The sequence below is a fragment of the Drosophila arizonae genome, chromosome 5 (assembly GCF_054131065.1).
Source record: "Drosophila arizonae isolate 15081-1271.41 chromosome 5, UAZ_ARI_1.0, whole genome shotgun sequence".
NCBI classification, from domain to species: Eukaryota; Metazoa; Arthropoda; class Insecta; order Diptera; family Drosophilidae; genus Drosophila; species Drosophila arizonae.
In genome coordinates, this window is record NC_142925.1 from 2,613,179 (window position 1) to 2,639,215 (window position 26,037).

Below are 26,037 nucleotides of genomic sequence, written 5' to 3' on the forward strand. Positions count from 1 at the left end.
GAAAAAGCTAATGGTAAAAAATATCATAAAAAAATATTATTTTTGATGTTTGTAGTTTTTTGTTTTTATTGATAGGCTTATTTTGAATTAAAAAGTCATTCACACGAACAGAGAGTAACACAATATAATTTCACAAGAGAATGGAGCTTAAATATTATACATACATACATATATCGTGTGAAGGCACACACACACATATTTGAATGCATGTAGTCTGTGTAGTAAGTAGATCACATGCACATGCACATGCACATGCAGTTTTACCAGCAGAAATAGAAATAGTGTTGTAAAATGTCATCAGCCCAAAAAAAATTTGTTTTATTTCAGTTTTTTATTTCGTTTCATTTTTTTCTTCTCGCGCAGCTGGAAATTTACATTTATGATATTTTTTAACTTTGGTATTAAACTAGATTTATGCTTAAGTTTAATTAATTTACTTAATGCTAAAACTACAAAATGGTTACAATATATTTAAGAGGGGGAAGCGGGAGCTTAAAACGAATAGTTGTTGTTGTTTCTTCTCAAAATTTGTTTGTCTTGCTCTTGTAATGCAAAGCACCGTTATCGCTATCGTCGATCAATCATCGATTATTATTAATTACTCATAATCGATTATCACTTACACATAGATGTTGACATATTATAAATAATCGATTATCGATGATCCTGAATCGTCTATGGATTGCTGGTCAAATCAATTTGCAACTATCGACAATTGTTTACAAGCTATAAATAATTGATTTTCGATTATCGCCTATCGATCACCGTTTACTGCCGTCCGACTATCCATAACCGATTAATAATTATCGAAATTTGCTCTCAAATCGTGGATAATTATTGAATGTTTACCATTTATCGATTACCGATTGCCACACTCTAAGCTTAGCTTAATGCTAATGTTGTTGTCGCATGTTTATCATCATCGTCTTCTTCTACTTCTTCTTCTTATGGGCTGTTGTTGTTGTTATCGCTTGGCACTTGTCCGTCACGTTTCACGCCTGACTTATGGCTGTCAGCTGATGGGAAAGAGAATGGAGGGTGGTGAGGGGTTTTGTTTTTGCTTTTCTGGGGGCGTGGCTAACTCAGTGCGAGACAATGGCATTAGCCTGATGCGTCGGCTCCAAATAGCCGCCGCCTCCCTTAACGGGCGTTGTGATAATATCGCCAGCATTGGATTTGCTGCGCGTGACCAGCATCGGAGTCTTCGGCTTGGGCGTCTCCGTCAGCTTGATCTTGACACGTCCAGTCTCCGGTGAATAGACAGGCGAGTAGCGACCAGATTTTGGCGAGGAAGGCAAATAGGAGCCATCCGGCTCATTGTTGTTGTTGTTGTTCTGCTCATTGGCATCGCCGGACTGTGGATGCTGCGCATATTTGGAGGCACGCGGCGACTGTGGTGTGGGATAACGGGGTGTGATTGGATAGTATTCATGTGGTGCTGCATCTGCACCAGCGGGCTCATTGATGGTCGGCACCTCCTTGGCATCTCCATTGGCTGTTCCATTGCCATTGAGCAGCGGCTGCTGTCCAGCACCGTCTTTGCTATCGTACGGCTTCTTGCCCGATCCATTCACAATCTGTGCCTCATCCAGCTTCGTCTTCTCGCCAATCAATGGCGAGTGTTCGTGACCGTTGCGTGCCAAGGGCTTACCCAAGTTCTTCTTATCCATATCCAGCAGCTCGGTCTGACGCTGTGCCTCCGCATCTCTTGCCGCCGCATTGTTGTTGTACTTGCAGCGCTTAATGGCCACGAACAGTATGAGTCCCAGCACAATAAGGCCAATGACGCCCAGCAGGAAGTAGATGGCATTGCTGTCATCCTTCTTACCGATCTTGGCAGACAGTATGTCATCCGAAGTCTTGTCCGAGTCAATAGGACCGTCTGTGACGACATCGGTAGGTGCACCCGTATCCAGTTTAGTCTGCACCGCCGGCACAATTGTCTCCTCGCTAACTTCTTCGGGTTGTTCTATTTTACCATCCTCGAAGATGCCAATGTTCTTGAAAATATCCGGCGATGGCTGCTCCGGCTGCTCCACTGGCTTATTGTCGTAGTTGTCGTCGTTATCGTCACGCTCCGACTCAGAATCTTCGGGCGGCTCAAAGTCATCCGAATGAACGTGGTCTGTGGCAATGTGTGGTATAATCAGCATATCGTCACCGCTGCCGGAACCTTCCTCCTCTTCCTCGTTCTCGGACTCGTCGGGCTGTGGCAGACCCACCAATTGCTCCGTCTTTGGCTCTGCAGCCACGACGGGCACCTGCTCCGATGCCTGTTGAGCGGCAACTAGTTCCATATTCATTTCAGTCAAATCGCCCGAGCCCTCGACATCACTTTCCACAACCGGTGGCGCCTCTGGTGCCTTCACCGGTTTCTTGCCAGCGATGACCAGATAGTCTTTGCCCAGCTCCTGTTCCTCTTCCTCCTCCTCGTTGGAATCGGGCAGCGGCTGATCGCCCATCATCAGCTCGTTCTCATCGGCCTCTGTGGCATACCAGCCGCGTTGCTCCTTTTCGCAAATGTCCGATTGCTTCAGTTGCAGCCAGGATTTGCCATGCGCCTCCGCCGGCAGGCTACAGATGACCGGCTTCTCCATATACACATGTCGCTCCTGCAGCCAGTTGCGCACCTCCAGTGTGCGGCACGAGCAATTGATATTGTTGTGACCCAGTTCCAGCTGCTGCAGATGCTGCAAGTGTGTCAGCTCGATGGGCAGCGTTGTGATGTCATTGTGCTGCAAGTTGAGCACCTGCAGCTGCTGCGGCAGCTTCAACAATTTGGCAGATGTCAAGCGATTGTGCTTGAGGTTCAGCCTCTTGATGCGGCGACTCAGGTGACCCAGCTCATGCAGGTCGTTGTGCGACAGATCCACCGAGGTCAAATTGGTCAGCCCATCCAGCACATGTCCCACGCGCGTCAGACCCAAATAGGACAGATCTATGGAATGTATGGGTATTGTAGCGGGCAACGGCCCATCCGTCAACTTCAGGCCATTCGTGCTGTTGCACTTGGCGTGCAGCAGGGGCTTGTGTGTGTGCTGCGACAGGGAACAGCTGCAGTCCTCGGGGCAGTAGACGCCGGGCTTGGCTGCTGCACAAATGCAGAGCAGCAGGGCCAGCAAAGCGAACAGATTCATGCGCTCCATGGCTGATCTCTAATGCTTGATTCGCTCTTGGGCTGCAAATGAAATCAAAACAAATAAAGAGAGAATTAATTCGGGTGTTTCGTCTATAGTTTGCTGAGTTCCGAGTACCGTGAAGCTATAATGGCAACTACCTAGCTGTGTCTAGTCGATTCCATGAGCTTTGATCGCAACGCCATTTGGCGTTGACAATAGGAAATTGTGTGTTGCGTCATATTTCGTCAACTCTTTCTCCCTCTCTCTATTGCTCGCTCCTTCTCTCTTTGATACTCTTTCTATATCTATCAGCAGTCGCTATCGTGCTTAGATTTCTTTATCGCTTATAGCTTGTTTAAGCTTGGCCAGGCATTGACAACCTTATCTACCCACAGGTAATTAATATTTCTTTTCCTATTTTTTGTTTTTGTTTTTGTTCTGTTTTGCCATTTTGTTGTATTGATAAGTTCTTAAGTTCGACAAGATAATTTTTGGTGTGCGACCATTTACGTGGACTGTGACATCAGCAACAGCTCAGGCACCTGACACACTCGCTTCACTGCGGCAAAACTGAATGAGTCAGTGCAAAGCACTCAAGTATTTTAAAGAACTTCAGAAATTGCAGTGTAGCCAACTTCAAGTTCAAATTAAAGTTTCTAGGGAATCTTTAAAGAGTTGCACTAATGATATGTAAAAGAAGGAAATTAATCAATGGGGGAGGGGTTAAGCTTAGGAGGGTTCAATTCATATCTCTTTATTACAAGTAAGTCCTTTAATCATATATGTAAATTCTAAAGAAAATATCTCAAGAACATTTATATAATCAAGATAAAAATAAATAAATAAAACATTACTTCTGTAAAATGATAGATAGATGATTACCTGTTTAATCTCTGTAATTAAATAAAAATAATTTACTAAATTATTATTTAAAGATTTGTCAATTTAGCAGGGAATTCACTTAACTCTCAGTTCTCAATGGGAAATTCTCCAAAGAATCATTAAATATTTAGTCATCAGTTTAGTTCAAAGAAATTCCTTGTTAATAATATAAGTTGATTCGTTATAATGAACAGTTATTGATTAAGAGAAACGTAGAAAAAAAAATGTATATAATGCTTGTAGTTGTTAAAGAACTCATCAAATATTAATCAAACAGAAATTTTAGACGAGGCGTTAAAGTGTGTTAGGCGTTGCATCAACAACAACAACAACAACAACAAATCCATACTTTTAACTATTAATCAACAAGCAATGAGAGAATAGAAGTCACTTATATAGTGTCGTAATCTATTTGGCTCTCTCTTTATGTCGCTCTCTCTCTCTCTCTCTCTCTCTCTTAAATGAGTAAAAGCTTCCACTTATCTGTCAACTAAATCAAAGTCAACTAACTATGCGCAAGTTGCTGCTGCTGACTTATCAATGAATTTGGTTGCCCGCAATTTATATATAGCTAAGCATTCATTTTCGTATGCTGTAACTATTGTTATTAATTTTGAGCACTTGAATTAGATAAATCTTAGGCATTTATCACATGACTTTCACTGCGGCACACACACACACACTCACACACACAGACAAAAGAAAAGCTCTTAATTAAGTAAATCACCTGTCAGCAAAAAACTTAAATGTTCAGATATATATACATTTATATCTATGTATATATGTATACACATATATAGATAAAGATCAAGCCCGTTAAGTGTGGGTTAAGGGGTTGAGGTCGAGTGTGTTTTGTCAGACTAACAAGCGGCGTGCTTTTAATCTCCAGCCGTTGTAACCGTATGTAAGTGAGCATATACACATACATATAGAAGAGTCTATATACATATGTATGTGCTTGTGAGCATTTATTAGTTGAGCAACGCAAACTGATTGACGTCTGCCTCGTGGCTGCAATTTAAGCACAATTCGCGCTCTGCCATAGCCACAGTCGCAAGCCAGCTTCGGCTGATAAGCCAGCCAGCAGCGTCTTTGACCGCAAAAAACGTCGCTTAGAACAATGGAATAATAATGCATACATAAATCAGAGCCTCGATGTGATGTGAGGTACACTGATTGTCAGGCCTCACAATAATCGACAAGTGCAATTGCAACTGCAACTGCATTTGCATTGCACTTTGAATAATTCAAAAGTTCTCCTCAATTTCAAGCCCAAATATTCAGCTGGATGATAATAATCCAAGTTTTTCTTTCTATTTCAATTGAAGTGTCGCTCGTGTCGTCTATTTACATTTAGCTGCAGATATTTTTACTGCCATTCTGATAGTTAACTGTCTGTCTAGCTATCTATGTTTCTGCTGGGTCACGCTGATCTAGAGAGATTAGATATAACTTTAATTACATTTGCCATTTCCATTGTGAATTGCATTGTGAACTGCTTAAAGCCAAATACCCTTGCAGATTGTGTTCTATCTAGATCTATATCTAGATTGTAGTTTTTGATAAGCAGCAGATTTAGTTGAGCTAATGCTCAGCCGACTTGTACATTTCATTCTAAAGAAATTCATTGAGCAATCGAGACTTGAGTTCTTGAGTAGACAAATTGGTTTGTGATAGTATCTATGTTAATTTCAATTGTGAATGTTAATCTTGTAAGAATATCAGAAGCTTTGGGATAGATATTGCTGATTGAAATAAAGATTCAAACTTAAAGCAGTAAAAAACAGAAGAGCTTAGAAAACCCTAAAAGTTCGCTTCATCTATGAAATGCGTTATCCTTGAGAAATCTATATTATTATTTTATTTTAAAGATTTTTTTGCTTCACATCAAATGTTAGTTGACTAATGTTAACTCGTTTGATATGCCTAAGGAGAATAAATCAGAAATACACCCCACATTCGACATATCTATAGATTCAGTTATTACAATCTAATGTCTAATCTAGCGAGTACTTCGATAGACCTCGCTGTCATTAGGAATATACGTTATATGCCGTCACTTTCGTGACATAAGCAAAATAAAAATTTTTTGTGTAAGGGCAGCAGCCAAAGCTTTGCCACCACCCAACGAATTTGTTTCCTTTGTTATGGGCAACTGTTTGCGCAGCGGCGCGCCAATATGCGACCAATTTATACATATATATATACATATATATATGTATATATATTTGGCAAAAAATAAATGCGGACGCATGTGCAGCAGCTGCTGTTGCTGCTAAGGGCAGCAATTGGTGGCAAGCATGCATAATTAAGGCGCTGTTGTTGCTGTTGTTGTTGTTGCAGATAATGATGCGGGGCAGCGCGACCAAGCAGAAAATGCCAACTGGAAATGAGGCAGCACACACACACACTCACACACACTCAAACATGCAATCACTCACACAGCGGCATATGCAAATTTAGCTGGAGATACAAATGTATCCGAAAAGAGTGTCAGGCTCAAGGTCAGGCTGCATTTTCAACTGTAAATTGTGGTTTTCACAAATCACGAATATCGTCATCGAATAACTGAGCTGAAATGAGACATTGCTGCGTGTAAATTGAGCTTGAGCTGCAAAATGTAGCCGAGGGAGTGTCAGACTCAATGTCATGCTTCTTAGGGTTTGACATGTGAATTGCGGTCTTCACAAGTAGGCATGACAAATTAGAAATATTTTTCTTCAGATGAACAATTTACGAGTGAGTTTGAGATACAAATTTAGCTGAGAGTGAAACTTACCTAAGGTCAGGCTGAACTAGAAGCAGATGCTGCTGCAGTTCTTTATATGGAATGTACTCTCATCATTGCAAAAAGTCTACCTCAACTTGAGCTCGAGATACAAAAGTATCTGAGAGAGTGACAAGCTCAAGATCCGCTGCTGTTGCTGCTGCAGTTTGTCAACGATTCTGTCTATCATTGCCTGTCCTTCAACATAGGCAAAAGCAAGTAACAGGAACCACAACAAATCACAAGGAGCAGCATGCAAATTGGACCTGAGATACATCTGAGCGAGGCTCAAGGTCAGACTCACCTATAAGCAGCTGTTGCTGCTGCGGCTGCCTCTACCTGTTGCTGTTGTTGTTGCTCACATTTTGACATGTGAAATGCGGTCTTAACAAATTGTGTCATTGCGTTTGGTTAAACATGGCCAAATACAAGTGACAACCGGCAACAACAGCAACAACAACAACAACCAGCAACAAGTGCTGCCAGCAAAGCCGCAACAAATCACAAATGTCTTCTTCAAATGGCCTGGTGTTGACAAATTGCCTTGGCCAAAAGACTTTCACTTCGGCTGGAAATGCTAAACCGCAGACACAGTCGCCCGTTGCATTTATCAAAAAAATAATATAAAATAAAAACAAAATCTGTCAATTTTTGCAGCGGAATTTTAATGCCATTTTCGGCTTCCCAACTGTGCGCAACCAGTCGAGCAGCAAGTTGGCGTTAAATTGCAATTAAATGCGCTTAATTGCAATTCAGTAAAATTTAAAAAATATATTATATATATATATTTCCTATCATAATTTGATTGTGATTTTACTTAAATTGATCAAGTAGAGAAAATATATGTACGCTCACAAACAGGATGCTGAAAATTAGCTAAAAGTTCAGAATTTGAATGCGAGCTTTAGCTCGAATATGCGCGACAGTCAAGTGCCATTTGATGCCATTTCAACTTAAAACAAATATTACTGTTTTTTCGCAAATTGAAGGAAATCAACAGCAGCAACAACAACAACAGCAGAAGCAACAAGAGCATTAGCATTAGCGTTTAACTTAAATGATGACAAATGCCGCTAACCTTGACTCGATGCTTCCAAAAGAATACAAAAATGAAATGAGAAAGACGAAAAGCACATTAACAAGAAATACAACTAATCAGGTTAGCTATACAGAGATAGTAGCTATTAAATACCCTGTAAATTGGAGTGAATTTGATGTAGAATAAAAGAATAGGAATCTATATAAATATATATAAATATATTATGCTAAAAGAAAATTCAAAAAGGGAAGATTATCTTTATTCTTTCGCTAGTAAAGATAAAGCACTATTTTCTTCGATTTTATAGCTTAAGGGGGAACTTAACTGAACAATATGTAAGGACTCCTTAGCTATTACTATTAAACAGTACTATTAAGACGGAAGCTCTGAAAATCTGCGAGATGTGCTAAAATAACTGAGAAAAATCTTTAAAGTAAACTCTTAAATCGAGTTTAAATGACAGTCTAACCCCAAAAATTCTAAGCCCTACACATGCAAAATAAATGAATGTAGAATAAACATTAACAATGAACAAACTCTCCCAAACGATTTTATAACCCTAATAAATTGAGAGCTGAAATGCGCTCGGTATACAAACGAGTATCTACAATAAGAATGATTTCATAGACATCAGCTCAGTCGAATTATATTATATTTTAATTTATGAGAACATATAATTTATTTGTTAATTAAATACAAATTTCATTAACTTGCAAATAAAGTCACAAATTAACAATTACTCTGCCTGAAATCCGACCAAACTGGTTAGATGTGATGAAAGGCTACGAGTTAGCGAAAGTAATTAATTTGTATATATGAAATCAAAGGGAAATATATATTTATAGAAATAGATTAAGTATAATATGAAGCTAAAGATCTACAAAAGTATAAAAAATCTGATCTTGTAAGTATAAAGAATAATACAAAATACAATTATTTACCTCTAAAATCTTAAATAAAATACAAATCAAAAATTATTACAAATACATATAATATATAAATATACCATATCTTCTAACCTAAAAATCTATTAGTTAAGCATTAACTGTAACTCTCTGTAACTCAGTCTCTGCTCATCGACTCTACCTCAATAAACTAATGAACAGGGTATTCAAGAGGATTGTTCACTCTTTTGCCTTTGACTCAACTCGAATGTTTGTCGGTCATTATTTGATCCACAAAACAAAAAAAGAACAGACACAAATTAAATGGGGCAACAAATGATATATAACACAGATTCGTCATTTCTTTTGTAGATGTAGATATGTATACAAAAATATAAATAGGAATTTATATATATATGTATGTATGTGGTATATATAGAAGGGTAGTCAAATATATTGAGCTCCATATGCATGTGTATGTCATATGGTAAGTAGAATTAAGTGTTGACAAAACATAAAAAGCGAATCGTAAAAAATCACATCATGTGGCGAGCGATTTGCAAAATTTCGCCAGACGAGTGTGTGTGTGCGTGTGTGTGTGTGAGCATATTTAAATTTGTGGAAATCTCTTTTTTATAGGCACACTTAAGTCGCGCTCACCGTGCGCCGTCATATAATAAAAGTGTTTTTTTTTCGTTCGCAAATTTTATTTATCTAACGGTTTATAAATAGATAAACACATATATATATATATAAGTATATGAAAAAGTAACTGAACCTTAGCTCAATTTAGCGGCTGCTTGATTCAAGTGTCTGCCAATTGGATATGCAAAATGAAATACACTGTTCAACACGAGTCGATATACAATTATGCACATATAGGTATGTATGTGGGTATGTATATACATATATTTGTATAATTTGAACTGTAGAGTCAGCGCTTTACGAGTTACCGTTAAGTCTTGGTTTATTGAACTATAGCGTTTAGAATTCTTTTATAGCTGCGCCTTTTTGCCATTTGCTTTCATTTTCTCTACACTCTTTCTCACTTACGCCCTCTCTCTCTTACTCTTTCTCGTTCTTTCTGTCTCTTTCTTGGCGTTTTCTTTGGCTTTGCTTTTGACCGCGTTTACGCAGTCGAAATGATGACGCGCCGCAATTAAAACATCAGGTGATTTTTGTTGTCTTACCTGCGCGTGCATATACACACACACACACAGACACACACTGAAACAGCCAAACGTATGTTTAGCTTATAAGACAAGCTCGTTTGTTGCCAAGATGACGTCTAACCCATGAAACAAACGCCACAACTCATGACTCAGTCAGCTATCCAAGTCAAAAGCCGACATTCACAATGCAAAATTTATAAAAAGAAAAAAAAACCTTTTTAAAAATAAAACTAAAAATATATTTAAAAGAAATAAAAATAGCGTGGCGTTTCATTCAAGGCGTTGCTGTGAATTTTTACACAGTCATGCCGTCATAGAAAACCAGCTGCGATCATTCAGCTTGTGGGCAGATAGACGCAGACACACACACGCACCTGCACACACACACACACACACGTACACACAGGCGGCACACTAAAGACAATTAGCATATGCCAATTCTGTTTTGTTCTCGATCTCTAGCCTAGCTTTGAGCTCATTACCTCAAACAACAAAGAAAGATAATGAAAGAATGTTCCAATTGAACGTTACCAACTGCACAATACTCGTTCGCAATGGAATAATAACTAAATTTAGTTAGTTACAACGAAGTTAGTTAGTGCAAAAGTGGGTGAGGGCATCTCCGCAGATCAGCTTAACATTCTCTCATTTGGCAAAAGCTGAAGCTGTCAACCCAGAGAAAGTTTAGTTATGCCACGCCTGCAAAGGGCCTAGCTATAAAAGCTTAATATTACTTTGCAAACAAGGCCTATAGAAAAAATTGTAAAGGTCGCAAAAGTGAGAGAAACGAAAAGACTTTAAGCTGTCTCTCATGTATCAACCAATAAATATATTTATATACTATAAGATGTATATATAAAATTGCCAATTCAGAGCAACCAATATACTCTGCTTACTTCATAAGTGCTCACATCGTTGTGGGGTCTAATGACCCAATTCATTGACTAGCTGCTCGTCGGCCCCCTACCTTTTCCGCTTTTGCCCTGCCATTATCAACAAATTATCAATATGCCAATTTTGCAGAGACGGCTTCAATTTGCCAATTAAGCACATTTCGGTCAGTCTGGCAACGCCGTTCAGCGAGTGCAAATGAGCCTTACAAGAAACTGACTTTTACAAAAAAATGCAATTTTTATTAATAAAAAGTCGAAAAAAACGAGCTCAAGTGTTTTATTGATTTCCACGAAACATAAAATTATAAAACGAAGCGAAGCCAATCTTTAAAATACATACGTAACTTAAATGTGAGTGTCGAGCAGCGAAGCAATGGGGCCAGCAAATGGCATAAAGTAAAAAAATAAAAAGCGCAAAGCGTAAGCAAAACAGAAACAACAACAAATTATGTGAAATATGCAAAAGGTGTGTTGTGCCCGATAACAATTATATATATGTGTATATATATAATTATTTATATATATATATTGAGCGCGAACTAGAGTAAAAAAAACGTGGGCCCCACACTTGGAGTCAATGCTCCAAAATAAATGAAATGAAAGCACCCCATGCATAGCTCACATTACGCATGCGCCCTGTTGCCAACTGTTTGAACATCGTCTAACGGACACAAAGAATTTTCAATGAACTTGAAACTGTTGAAGAGAAACCAACACAAAACCTAAAATTTGTGTGACCTTTCATACTGAACTCTATGGGCGCTGCGGATTCTCATTATGGCACACTCATATACAATATATATATGTATGTATGAGCTTTCGACTACAAATATGAACAGCAAGTTATGTCTCTTTATACTAGATGCTGTCAGAAATATTTGTACACAGTTTTTGCTTTATCTGTTCTTCGTTTTCTTATTTTATTTTCCAGCTATATAAAAACATTTCATATAAATATATACGCAAATCATTCTATGACCATTTGACATAACTAAGAATAGAATACACAAGAACTGATAACCTGCGCATTATCTCTCAATTATAATGCTAGGGAATACAAATGTACAAACCCCAAAACCGCGTCAACTGACTATATAGACAGATCAATAGGCATCACATATAAGAACCTTTGAAAGAGGGAAGCAGATTTTAAGTTTATCATAATATCCATACATTTATACTTTTATGTAAATATATACATTTATTTTAAATAAACATACATATATATGTATATACTTTCAAGTAAATAAGTTGTATTTCACATTAAATTAAAATATCAACAAATAATTTTTTTTTACTTCAGCTGTAAGCATTAAATTACAACTCAATTCTCGCTGCTCACATTACGCATACGCCCTGCTTACCAGCCTAGCCCCTCAACCAATCTGGCACTCAATTTACATGAACTTGAGCAAGGCTGATCAAATTTATAAGAAACAAGCCCAAGTTCAACAAATATACACATTTCAGAATGTGTTCTCAATATGTTGAAATACATTGAGTGTTGTAATGAATACTAAATACTAAATGAATACATGTCTAATATATATTTAGTACCACAATCAAAACAACATACAAATAAATGAATATTATAATTTTACTTGAGGAACAATATAATCTGAAATTAATATACATATAACAATATATATTCAACACATTTCAGATAGCAGCAAATGATTTCATTGTTTCACACACTCACATTACGCATTCGCCCTGGTTGCCAGGTCTGCCCCCACAATTTCCATTGAACTTGAACCCAAATGAAATGAATTCAAGAACGCGTTGCCAAATTTCAACAACAATTGAAAACATTTGAAAACATTTCCCCCATTTCCACACTTGGCATCTTGGCCAGCTGCCAGCAGGCGTTCAGTTAGCAAATATATTGACAATTCCCCATAAATCTGAATCATATATAAATGTATATATTTTATGGTATTTGTAAAATTTCAATTTATAAACAATCTATAAACCTGTACCAGGGAAAAAACGCATGAGTAAATGAATCATTTATACATTTATAAATATATGGAATTACATATTACGAAAGGAATTACATATTAAAGTTCAACAAGTGCAAAGCGAACGAGCATGAAGTAAAAATTCAACAAAAATTCCCACAACATAATTTCTGATTAGTCGGGAATTAAGCGTCGTGAAAGTCAAGTCGAGTCGAGCAATTAGAAAGGTAAATGTAAACGCGAATTTTCGGTTTTTCTCTCTTCTTCTTTTTACCCCTCACATTTCACAATTTACATAAATGTAGATGAAAAGACTTAAGTTTACGCTGGAATACCTGCTGTATGAGTAAGGCAAGTCCAAGCCAATTAACTAAGTAAACTAAGTAACCAACTGATCCAGCTGATATATTAATATGTACTCATATAAGCATATAGTTTAAATGGATTTTCTTTTCATTTCAACGAATGTTGAATCAATTATATACTATAAATTTAAACGCTGAAAATTCCAAGAAGTTAAGCTATTTTTCCTATTAAAAATCATTTCTGAATTCCCACAAAAAAAAAAAAAAAAAATATTTATGTATATCTATATTTCCCTTTTATATTACAGATTATCAAGTTGAACATATTTGATATAAATCCTCAAGAATTTGGATTTAAATTCAAATTATATTTCCTATTATATATTAACGAGTTAAAATATGTCAACCAATTAAAAAGATCTTTTAATTTTTAGTATACATTAAAATTAATTTAATATGCAGCTGCAAACGCTTCCACGATTTCGATTTAGATTTGTCTATAATTAAGTTAAATTATTTCACCAATTAAATTTGATTCTCGAATTCCAGAAATTTGTTTTCATTTTAAATTTATATTCAATTTGATTTCACTTTTCGCTTCTGCTATAAATTTAAGCATTCAAAATTGAGCATATCTTTTAGCTGCCTGCATATACATATTTCAGACGTGCTGTTAAATGTGACTTTGCTTTGGGTATTTGAAGTATTTTTAAATGCATTTTTCTCTATTTTCTATTTATTTTCTTTTGGACCATTTACCATAGCATATTTGTTGCATGTGCACAACTCTGTTATAGATCGCTTTGCATGCCAGCTGCTGCGACACATTTGTGAAAAGGTCTTCAGCTGGAGACACGCGAAACATTTGCTTGCAACAGGCGAAAGGCAGCCAGAAACTAAGTCAACAATTCAATAAAAGCAACAAGTAGAAATGAGCTAGATGGGAGCAACAGACTGGGAAATACCCTGTTAATGAAGGAATGTAGCCTCCAAGTTAGTATATAAGATAAGTTTATATCTTGAATCTACTATCGATTAATATCGTTATATATCATATTTACGAAACGCACTTACAGCTCTTATATTTTCAGATAGACAAATAGATAGGCGGATGGGATACAGACAAGACTGCAACGACTGGATTAGCCAAGAGGTGCATAAACAGAGGATTATTTCCATTAGGATTTACCATTAAAAATGTATATAATCTCAGAGACTAACTACACTTTCTTCTGCCTATTACATGCACTTGTACATAGTGCATATACCCTGTGTAATAATTTTAAATTAAATTCAGAGCACAAAAAAAAAGTTTGATTATTTCTTATTAATTCAGTTTTGAACAAGAGTCCGGTTGTAGCTACATATAAGTATATGTATATATACCATGTGCACAAGTATATATTTTTGCAAATCTGGGGATCAGCGGACAAACACGAAACACCCACACCAAAGTTTTTTCTTTTTTTTTTTTTTTTTTTTTTTTGGCGCGTTGACAGACGCCAACGTCTCTCATTGTCATTGGCATAGATACATTCGTATGCACAGATGATGATCATGATGCGCATGATGAGGTTCATGATGATCATCATGGTTGATGATTTGTTTGTAGACAAGAGCACGTTGATTAGTGCCAAATGGGATTGCACTCTATGTCAGACACTTTTCCGCAAAACTTTTCAATTGGGCGCCTAGCCCGATTAGACAATTTGCTGTCTGATCGTCAAGTTTCATGAGCCCACCTTCTACTAAATAATATCCCCATTGTGTGCAACTAGTGTATTAAAAACGACTTAGGCACAGTCCATCCTATAATAGCAATCAAATGCTATAAAGATGTGAACTTAACTGGCTCGAGCTAAAAATAAATATTTCTTTCTTTGTGATTTGATGAGCACAAAATGGATTTACGTTCCTGTTTTTCCTAATACAACAAAGTTTGACTGAGCTTAAGGAGGCATCCAGTGTGGGACAAGTATTACGTAAACATTTCATAAGCGGTTTATACAAGTTTCCGATTTAAGCTGATTGAAATAGGCTACATTAATTTTCAGTTTGATTTTTTTCATTTAATTTTCTTTGCCTCTTCTAGTAGTATGGGGCGATCTTATCTTAAAAGTAAAGATATATTATAAATATATATTTATTAGCTTGTTAGCTTTAGATTATATAAACTATAAATCAACATATATTACTTGTGTTGAGCTTACATCTAACAGATAGATAAGATTTAGTATCTGCTACTAAATATTGACTTACAAAGTACATATTAATAAGGCAAATTATTTGCAAAGCTGTTAGAATCTCGTTGCATGACAAAGTTTGCTCCATAAAACTCATCATTAAAATGTGCCAAGTGAGTGTACTCTTTCTTTATAGAATATAGAGTACACAGCTGAAGTCCTAAAGTCCCAATTCAATATATTCAGATTATAAGCAAATCAAGTTAATTAATATGATGTTTATCGTTATAGAAATCTTTGTAATACCCCTAGATATCAAAGGATTACAAATCAGTTATGAATAATTGTTTCGCATACAGCCTCAATCAGATCATAACTAATTAGATTTATTACTTAACTCAAAGTTCAATGTCAATGACAGTCAAGCAAGTAATTAGCCAGAGACATGTATTTAATATTGTCTACACTGCATCTAAAGACGATATTTAGTTTCCCAATGAAGGAAGTGAGCTTACAGCAAATTGATATTTCATTGAATAATTTTTTTTTTTTAGTATAATTTGAAACATGTTAATTTTGAAACGATCAGTTAGTTAGTCGATCAATGCTATTTAATTGTTTACATTTTCAACAAGTTCTCGAACGAGACCCGCTACGTAATACAACAGCACGAGCCAGATCAGCTAGCTCATAGAAACAGATACATGCAGTTGACTATATATTGCTAATACTAAATAGTTAAGCTAAATTATCAAACCGTTGCTGCGTTAATTGGCGAACAACGAACAGATGGGCAAATGGACAAATGGACAAATGGACAGCTTGTGGTTAAATGATCGCATTCATTCTGGTACTGGAGCTAGCCACGATTTTGGGTTTTTTGCTTTTTCGGTTTTGGGTGACATTTATGAGGAAATCAACAAGTTTAATTGACAACGAGCAAGAGCATTGCCAAACGGGTGTTACCAACTAGCATGATACTCTGTTGTTGTTTATAAAATTATGACTAAATATCTATTTTCCATTTATATGATACATCTCAGTTCTTCATAAGTCATGAAGGTCAGTCTCAAGCTTTACAACTAAAACAAGATATCGATCTACCATTTATATGATATGCTTTACGATATATCTCAGCTCTTCACAAGTCTTACGCTTATTATAGATTTCATCAACGATAACATTACACAACCCAATATACTCTGTTTCACTTTATCAGCCTCACACACCAAAATAAAATCGAAAACTTTGCGTGGGCTTTTATTGTTATTATTAGCTCTTTCTTTTGGAGGGAAGTTCGCTTGAACTATGTATTACGTGTCAACTATTTATAGCAGTTACCTAGCTGGAAGACCTTGTCACGTTGCACGAGATAAACACTTCAAACTGTTTCCGAAACGAAGTTGAACCAGGTCACAACAGTTAGCTGGCTTTCGAGGCTACTGCGAATTGGCAAATTATTTGCGTATTCATTGAGGAGACAAAACAAATCTAGAATTGACATTGATTAATTGCATCCGAATCAACTGATTTCAATTTAATTATTTTTCACATCGATTTCGATTTCAATATTTCAATATTCAATGGCAACCAGCAACAATTTTGTGTATGGCAATAAAGTTTTTCTCAACATGCCATAAATATTTCAACTGCAGCGTGAAATTATTCGCCAATTGCACCTGCCAATGCGTTCCGCCGGGTTCGTGTCTGTTGCATTAGCTGCATAGATATATGTATGTCGATAGATGTGTCTGAGTGTGTGTGGGTTAACTATGTTATCTGTGTGGGTATGTGGTAACCATTGTGCCACATTGTGCAACACTAAGCGACATACGAAATGTATAGACTAGAGAGTTGTAATTGAGTAATGTAAGAGGATCTTACGATCCTAACATATCAGAATGAAGTGAATGAGCTAACTCTAAACTTATATTTGTAGGCAATAATGTATTTTCCTTTACTCTTATTTAATAAAAGATCTTGAGTCTCCTTCCTCTCACTAATCGAAATAAATTCATTGCACCCAGAATTTCTAGGTTCAATGAGTATAAACTCTCGTTCGCTATCTCCTTCATTCATTATCATCCTTTACTCTGACCTTCTGTTCCATCATCTTTATCAACTTAAAGAAAGCCAAACCTTGAATTCATTAATCAAAGCTGATGGTTATTATAGGTTATAGCCCTATTCATAAATGAGTCCATAAATGAGAAAACAATAAATACAAAAATTGTAATATATTCAGCTATTTGATCAGGTTGATTTAATGTATTATTTAATTTATACTAATCTCTAATTATTGCATAGAATGTCAAAATATGCATGCCTCAAGAAAATTCACTTTAAACAATTAAAAATTAAAATAAATTTAAATGAGAGAAAACAAGTTTGCTTTTATGTAGCACAGTGTAGTTGCAAACACGTGCAGACAATGCTGCACGACTGACCATTTGCTGGGGCAAACAGAAGTAGAAGGCCAGCCAGACAAACAGCCACAACAACTGCCAGGCATACAAAGAGTGAAAGAGATAGAGAAAGAGAGGGTAAGAGGGAGAAAGAGGCAGACAAAGAGTGAGCGAGGAGCAGAGTTAAGTGTGGAGCCTTGGACAAATTAGCCTCCGGTTAGGTTTTAGTAGCATTTTAGTAAACTATGCATAAATATATATGTATGTACATATATATATTGTATCTGTATCTGCATCTGCATCTGTCGAATGCAGTTGATGATGCCAAAGAGCCAATCGAGCTGCTGCTGCTCGGGCTACGGCTGCTGTGCGTTTGCCTCCTCCTGGTGCTGCTGCTTAACTTGCCACTTGGCAGTTGACACGTTAAGAGCACGCACGACTTGGCTTGGCCATTAAGGTGGCTAGGAGGCAGAAAGCGGGGGTAGCAGCGGCGCAAAGAAGTAGGAGGCCAATTGGCCGGGGCCAGCATCATTTGACAGTTATGACCACTTGTTGGCCAACTTTTTTCAGTTGCCGGCCGGCCGGCCGACTGGCTGTCTCGATCGGGGGGCGGCATAACAAAAGCAATAGCAAAAACTTTTTTTCCAACTGTCTGGTTTCTGCGGCCAACTGGTTTTTTGGCCCAATGATCATTTAACCGGCGATCATGATCATGTTCATGTGTTGCAGTCAGCCAGACTAACGATGCGTTTGCAGTTGCTACCAAATTGGTAAGACGTGAGTTTTTTTTCGTGTGTTGATTTTGGTTTTTTGGAAGCTTTTTGGCAAATGCCAATGCCAACAGCTCAATTTGGAGATCCGAGATATATATATGTGTCTAAGTGCTTATATGTATGTGAAGTATGCTAATATGCTGGCTAGTTTACCTTTAATGAGACATAAATGGATGCCATTCCCCAAAGCAAAGCAACAGCAGCGAAGAAAATCAAGTAAAAGTGCTCTAGTCGGGAATATACGAGCATGAGATACCCTTGCTACTTGGATGGAAGAAAGAACTAATCACATTTTATGATCATTTGAGAACTAGCACCTAGATATATTCTCCTCAATAGTAATCGACTTCCTTCATTAAGAAAAAGTTATCGATTATTTGTTGTTTCGCGTGTTATAAGACAACCAGAGTGTATAACATTTCTTTAGTCCTTCCTTCATTAAGAAAAAGTTATCGATTATTTGTTGTTTCGCGTGTTATAAGACAACCAGAGTGTATAACATTTCTTTAGTCCTTGAAAACACTTTCTCTATGCTCTAGAAGCAGTATCTGATATCCCTGATATCGAATTGAATTAAACGATAACCGAACTTAACTTGCGACGTTATCTTTTATTTTATGGATTCGCGCACGTCTGCTGCTGCCCGTTTCAATCAATATACCCTCTTAGCTCGCATGTAATTTACTATAAGATAAAAACATATAAATTTCGTATGCACACAAATCGAAAGTGCAAGCACATAGGCCATCGAGTATATGTATATATATATATATATGTACTCTATATATAGACACAGACGGTTGCTTTGCATATTGCATTTCGCAAATGACTTGCACAATGCGATTTGATTTTCTTATATATTTATATCAACTGTTATTATTTTTGTTTTTCTGTGTGTTTTTGCTCAGTTGCCTGACTTTGATTTTAATTGTGTATAATTAGCGCTTTAATTGCAAGCGTCTAAATTCATTTTTAACGAACTTTGTCATTGCTGTCGACTGACTGCTGATTGCCGACTGCTGACTGCGACTGCTCTAAAGCTATGGAGCTGACTTCCATTATTAATTTAAGCCATTTGCAAATCACAATTGCTGGCAATCACTTTTGGCAATGAAGTGTGAAAGTTTGCTTCTCTTTTTTTTCTGCACCAAAGCAAATATCATTATAAATGGGAGAAAATATGTTTTGAAAGAGAGAGAGCGAAAAAATATAAAGCATTGCAAAGATTTGGTTTACGATTCGCAAGCTGTTTGAGGTGAGCAAAGAGAATAGATAATTTCGCCAAATGTAATATTAAATTATATTTAGTCTTCAATTAAATTTTTAGTTTACACTATGACAGATTATTATTTTTATATATTTAGCATATATTTTTATATATATTTTATATATTTGCACTCTACCCCAGCTTAGCTGAGAATACATTTGAGAAATTTAACAAGTCCGAACACGAACCTCTGCTCATTCACAACAACAAAACACTTCCATTCTAATGTTCTTCGACTACAACGATTCCAGCTAAAAGCCATATTGCACAACTCTTTTGCTGCTTTATTGATGCCGCTGAACGATCAATTTCCAATGATAAATGCTTAAGCAGCCCATTTGCTGTGCGTGGACACAAACAATAAAAACAAGTAAGAAAGCTCTTGTCGAGACTACTCGACTACGAGATCCCCTGAACCCTTGGAGTAATAGCTATTTCAATAATTTTCCGAGTCTTTCAGCTTACACAAGAAACACGCACACACACACACACACACACACACACACACGCACGCACGCACGCACAGGCATACATACACACACACACACACACACACACACACACACACACACACACACACACACATACACAAACAATTACATACATATACACACACAAGCATAAACACGCATGGGCTGCAGTGTGCGCTTACTATGAGAACTTAATTGTTTAATAACTTTTTTTGTGGACGTACGATCTTCATGAAACTTTCAGATTATGATTATAACATGAATATGCATGTAATTGTCAAAGCACAAGTCTGTAGTATTTGAAATACGCTATTTACAAAAGTGAGGGTGAGGGGGTGAATTTAGAGGTGGGGGGTAAATTTGAACAAAAACCGAAATTGTATAAATTGCATATAAGCATACATTAAAAATTTGGAGACTCTAGCAATAAAGGTGTAGAAGATATAATTTTATAACTGGGTTTCGATAAGGTTTTTTATCGATAAAAAAAAGATCGGGATGAGTTATCGATTTTTAATGATAAACTTGATATGCGCGCTGTAATTACGGACATTTAAAAAAAAAGTTGAAGTCTCTAGCTCGTATATCTTCTGAAATCGACGCGTTCATACATACGGACAGACGGACAGACGGACAGACGGACAGACGGACGGACGGACAGACGGACAGACGGACAGACGGACAGACAGACGGACAGGGCCAAATCAACTCAGCTCGTCGCGCTGATCAAGAATATATATACTTTGTGGGGTCTGCCACGCCTCCTTCTGCCTGTTACATACATTTCAACAAAACCATTATACCCTGATTTCCCATTGAAAATGGGTTCAGGGTATAAAAAGCGAATGCATTTCTCATACAAATCAACGCACCTAATGAGCTGTGAGTGTACAGAAAAATTTGTTTTATCTTGTGCTCTATGGCTGAATATTGATTAATATGCGCTGAGCGTGTTGAACACATATTGTCACGTAACATAAGCGACAACAGCAACAATCGACACACAGCCCACCCTAGCGCTGATTAATCATACGCCGCGTGCAACACCGCAGACCCAAATGCAATCGATCCGCAATCGTAATACCAGACGAGGTCGCACATACGCCAAAAGGCTATATATATAAATATATATAAATTTGTCTATATGTACATATATTAAAAAATATTAAAAATATATATACATACGAAAAAAAACTCGCGCCTCATTCATGTTTGCCTTTGATTTGCCTTTACCAATTGACCAAATTGTTTGGCGTGGGCTATAAATATCCAAATGCAAATTTATTTCTCATTGATGAACTAATCAAAAGTCAACAGCTCAGCATTTCTCGCAGAGCCACCTGTTTTCCAGATGTAAACTAAGCTACTGCTTAGCTTTTGCAAATGGCAATCCTAAAAAAATACTTTCAACAATTATTTTTCGCATTTGTTTAAAAAGAGCGGAAGAAGAAGAGGAAAAGCGAGAAAGATAGATGAATAGAGCTAAGGGTAGAAGAAGGTAGAAACAACGCCACGTGTTTCAAAGTATTTGCCTACGGGTAAACAAACATTTACGAAATGAAAGTACATTTCTGTGTTAAGGTGGTTTGTATCATAGAGTATTTCGATAGCATGACAAAAGCTCAGAGATATGATCATTAAAATTATATTTAGAATTGGAAGGGGATTTACTCAACGAACTCAAAAACTATAGGAGTAGGGGCGTTGAAATTTAGTATGTGAATTCTTGGAAGATAAATAAAATAAAATTTAAATATTTTGCTTTAACTATTCTCAAGGAACTCAGAGTTTGTAAGAGATATATTTTTGAAATGTTGAACAAAAATGAATGAAATCATATATATTTCAATATCAATTCCCTTAATTGTCCTCAGTAAACTCAGCAACTATAAGAGCTGGGTGGCTAAAAATTTGTTTGTAAATGCTTTCAAGAGAAACTGAGTGAAAATTGTATATATTGTAAATTGTAAACAAATATCTAAAACTTTGCACGGGAAATTCTAAGAGCTGCACCTCCAAAATACAGGATATACCTAGTATAGCATATTTATAATTTATTTAGCAGAGCATCTGCCAGTCGAGCGGAGACGCTTTTACTTGTTTTTCGCTATCAGCGGACGACTCTGCTTATCTTATCGTATTTGGGGGGAAACGCTAGACATTTGCTAATTATAGATATGCCTAACAACTCTGGCCGAGTCATGTGCACTTGGCGCTAAGCCCCTAGGAATATTTGGTGCCACCAAATTAAGAACTCCAATGACAAAATGCATAAAATAGACGCATAAATTCACACTTATTCAAATGAAGAACCACTCGAGCTGAAGCATTATTTTTATGGGATTTATCCGAGTTCTCATTATTGTTGTTTCTATTTGGTGTTGTGAAAGCGCGTTCTGCTTTGATTGTGCGCTGATAAGTGCGTGTTGTGGCTCTTTATCGATAAAGACATATAGCATAAGAAGCACAATCTCTATTTTGGTGATTGCTCATCCCAGCTGCAAGCTCTATCTAATGGGGACAAGGTTGACATATCGACCGAAATGCACAAGAAAAGAAAATAATTGTGTTTACACAATATTTTATTGTAGTTCTATTTTTTGTTGTTCCGTCGCTCGTTCGTTTATTGTTTTTGTTGTTGACAACTGCATAGAGTTTCATTCGGTTTGCGGCGCTCCGATTGCAAAGATGCAATGGAACACTGTGGAAACTGGATGCTTCCAGACTCTGTTATCCGATGCAAACGACTCGTGCGATAATCGATGGCGCCTTGGATATACCATATATTGAATATGGTGGCACATATGTTTTATATATACATATCGAGTAGCAGTCTACCAGAGACTACATATATGTATATAGGCTTATGTATTTATATTATATTATATTTTTCTCTTATTTTGACATTTACTTTTGATACTTCCTAATCAAACTTCCGGAACTACTCCATCAAAATGTTTATAGCATTCGTCATAAATGATCGATCCAATACAATAATCGATACGAAAGATAACATTAGATATTTGAGCAAGCTTTTTCATATATTTATTTCGAATTGTAGACATGGAAAGAAGAAGCGCAAAGTAAACACAAAACGCTTCTGCGATATTTGATGTCTGCTCATATTATATAATCTCCTTAAGTGTACGAAAATTAAAGTAAATCCCCTTTTGGAGAACTCTCTTCTAGATAAAAGAACTGAAAGCCATTTAAGTAGATTTTCAAACTTTATGATGAAATTTGCACTGCCAAAAGCAGGCAAAATTTCAGCGGATGTAAACGTATATTTTGCTTTGCTGCTCATTTTCTTTTTCCCATTTTTAGCAAATATTACAAATGGCAAAGATAAGAGATAAGTTAAAGCGTCCGCGTCGGCATCGGCATCGGCGTCATCGATAACATTTTTTTTTTTAGCTTTTGCTGCTACTTTATGAAAGAGTTGTATATATCTATACACATACATATACATTTATATACATATATTTTTTGCAGCTCTGAGTTATTGGCCATAAAAAGTTTTCGTTGAAATTTGAACGCGTACTCGCACATTTCTGTGAATTATGCGCCACACAAATTAGCACCTGCCTTCGACCCGGTCTGTGTTTCACATGTGTGTGTGTATTAAATATATGTACATAAACACAACTGTATATACTTATATACGTCTGTGTGCATAATTTACTAGCATGTTCCAGTCAACGACAACTGTTGCGTAATTTCCGCCCAACTCCCACGTCACATGTAAAAATATACAATGTCTTGCATCGGATTCTCAAAAGGTTTTGGTTGAAAATCTGACCAGATTTATAAATATGGAGAATATGGTTAAGCTAGGTATATTAGTTTTGTAAAGGGATATGAAACAATACAAAGAAGATATGTCAATGACTTTATGAAGCTAACAAAAAGTGATCTGGAGTAACAACTGAGACTGATCGATTCTCTGATCTGAAGCAACAAGTGAGATTCAGCTAGATAGTTATAGATCTAACAGTTAAATCATGCTTGTTCATCGATAAGTTTTCAAAGTATGCAAAGATAACTAATAATCAATATATTTCCTGTTACCTCCAGGGTATACTCAAGTCAGGCACACTAAATTATTTTTTATTTTAGTTTGGTGAAATGTTTAAAAAATTGCATAAACTAAATTTCATTTATAGGCAGGCAGTAAGTGTAAACAAACAATTAACAAAGTATTCGTACGAATGTTTAGACTGCAAGAATGCAAGAATTATTTGCGCCTCAGCAAATAGATCCAAAGATACATATCAACTTAGATAGAAATAGATAAACAGATCTGGCACCTACACCTTGTGTGGCTTTTCTCTATGTGTGTTTGGTCGTTTATGAATGAGTTTTAGTTTGAGTGCATTTAAAGGGTACTCATCATAAACGCGCGAATAGCTGTTCAAGATTTCACAACGAATCTTTTATGTGTAATTGAGGCAAAAAAAAGGTTTAATTTTTTTTATTGTTGCTGCGGCGCTTAAGTAATTTTAAGTGGCCAAGTGGCTCGGTAGGGTTAAAGCGGGTCGGTTTTTTATTGAGCGTCGTTTTTCGTGTGGTCTGTTTTCGTGGCTTTTTGGCAATTATATAACTATATAACTGTTGCTGACGGCTTGAGAAACAGGGTCAAGTTTGGCTGTAGATCTCAGCGCCAAAAACCGCAAATGAAAATTATAGGTAATAAAAGATACAACTGCAACGGCAAATTGCATAAAGCACAGATTTCGAATTACAACTTGGCTTGAAGCACATGTGTACATGCAGCTTATATATATGTATGTATGTATGTGTAAATGTATATTAGAAATCTCACAAAGCACTCATTTTATATGCCTTATCACGCTTCGACTAAAGGCTGCTGATCCATTAGCAAGCAGACCTTGATCTTAGATAAGGCAAAATGTGTTCAATTTTCAATGCTTTGCTTCTGTTTGCCTTTTTTTTTTCCTTTACTCACACGCAAAGTTTATTAAAATTTTGATTTTGTTTTTCTTGATATTTTTGCACAGTTTTTGTTTTCTATATATGTTTAAGATACATTTGTATCTGAGCAGCGCACAAACACGCACACACAACTGTTTAGCTTGTTCCTATATGTATTTGTACATATAGAGAGAGACAATATATAATATCTCTATATATTTATCGTTTATATTGCACCGGCACAATTTCAATGATCTTTTATTTCTTTGTTTTATTATTCACAGAAAGTCCTTCAGCCGCGTTCTTCAACTCTTGAAGATCTTTCGTGCTGGCTGCCTGCGCTACGACTGTCTCGCCTATCAAATCTTTTTTTCGTTTTTCGGGGCGCAAAAAAAAAAAACGAATTTCGAAAACGAGTCTGAAGAAGAGGCGCACAGCAACAACAATAGCAACGACAGCAGCCGAGAAATGTCAACGAAAACTGAGCGAAAAGCGAAAGAACAAATAAACTAACTGCAGCCACATAAATTGGCTCTAAGTGTGCACAAGTGTGTGTATGCCTGTGTATGTGCATGTACATATGTGTGTGTCTTGTCTTTGATTTTGATATATAAACTGTGAAACACCTTTAATAAGCTTTAACTTTGCATTTTAATTACCTAACACAGAGCGAAGTCGGCTGTGAGGATCAACACTTGAAGAGAGCGGGACGGTGCGGTACGGCGACGTGCAGAGGGCGGGCGTCGCGTGATTTAAACGATCGACGCGGCCAACAAACAACGACAACAATAATCAAATCTATATAGTCAGATTTTATGCAGCGCTTTTGTTGACTGTCGCAGCTGCGTAACGCGGCGAAACTAACTGGCCGTAGCTAGGCAGGCTGCCTGTATGGCTGTATGGCTGTATGGCTGAGACCGATACACACTCACACTCACTCACTCACACTCGCGAGCGACCGTTCAATGGGAAAGCTTAACGCCGA

General features: G+C 36.8%; 1 protein-coding gene across 3 annotated transcripts; it reads right to left on the reverse strand.

Annotated features, from left to right (window-relative positions):
* Nucleotides 1-312: 312 nt before the first annotated feature.
* On the reverse strand, nucleotides 313-26,037 carry wdp (Leucine rich repeat protein windpipe). 3 transcript variants are annotated; one of them, XM_018011439.2, is made up of 2 exons: nucleotides 25,712-26,037; nucleotides 313-3,178 (listed from the first exon to the last, which is right to left on the reverse strand). In XM_018011439.2, the coding sequence occupies exon 2, from the start codon at nucleotides 3,144-3,146 to the stop codon at nucleotides 1,083-1,085; it is 2,064 nt and encodes a 687-aa protein (XP_017866928.1). In that variant the 5' UTR covers nucleotides 3,147-3,178; nucleotides 25,712-26,037; the 3' UTR covers nucleotides 313-1,082. The 3 variants fall into 3 exon arrangements, with proteins under 3 accessions (XP_017866928.1, XP_089328530.1, XP_089328531.1); XM_089472404.1 differs by lacking the exon at nucleotides 25,712-26,037 and adding an exon at nucleotides 25,087-25,234; XM_089472405.1 differs by lacking the exon at nucleotides 25,712-26,037 and adding an exon at nucleotides 3,255-3,935.

Coding starts and splice junctions, on each gene's coding strand:
- wdp (XM_018011439.2), bottom strand. CDS start 3,146: ATGGAGCGCATGAATCTGTTCGCTTTGCTGGCCCTGCTGCTCTGCATT.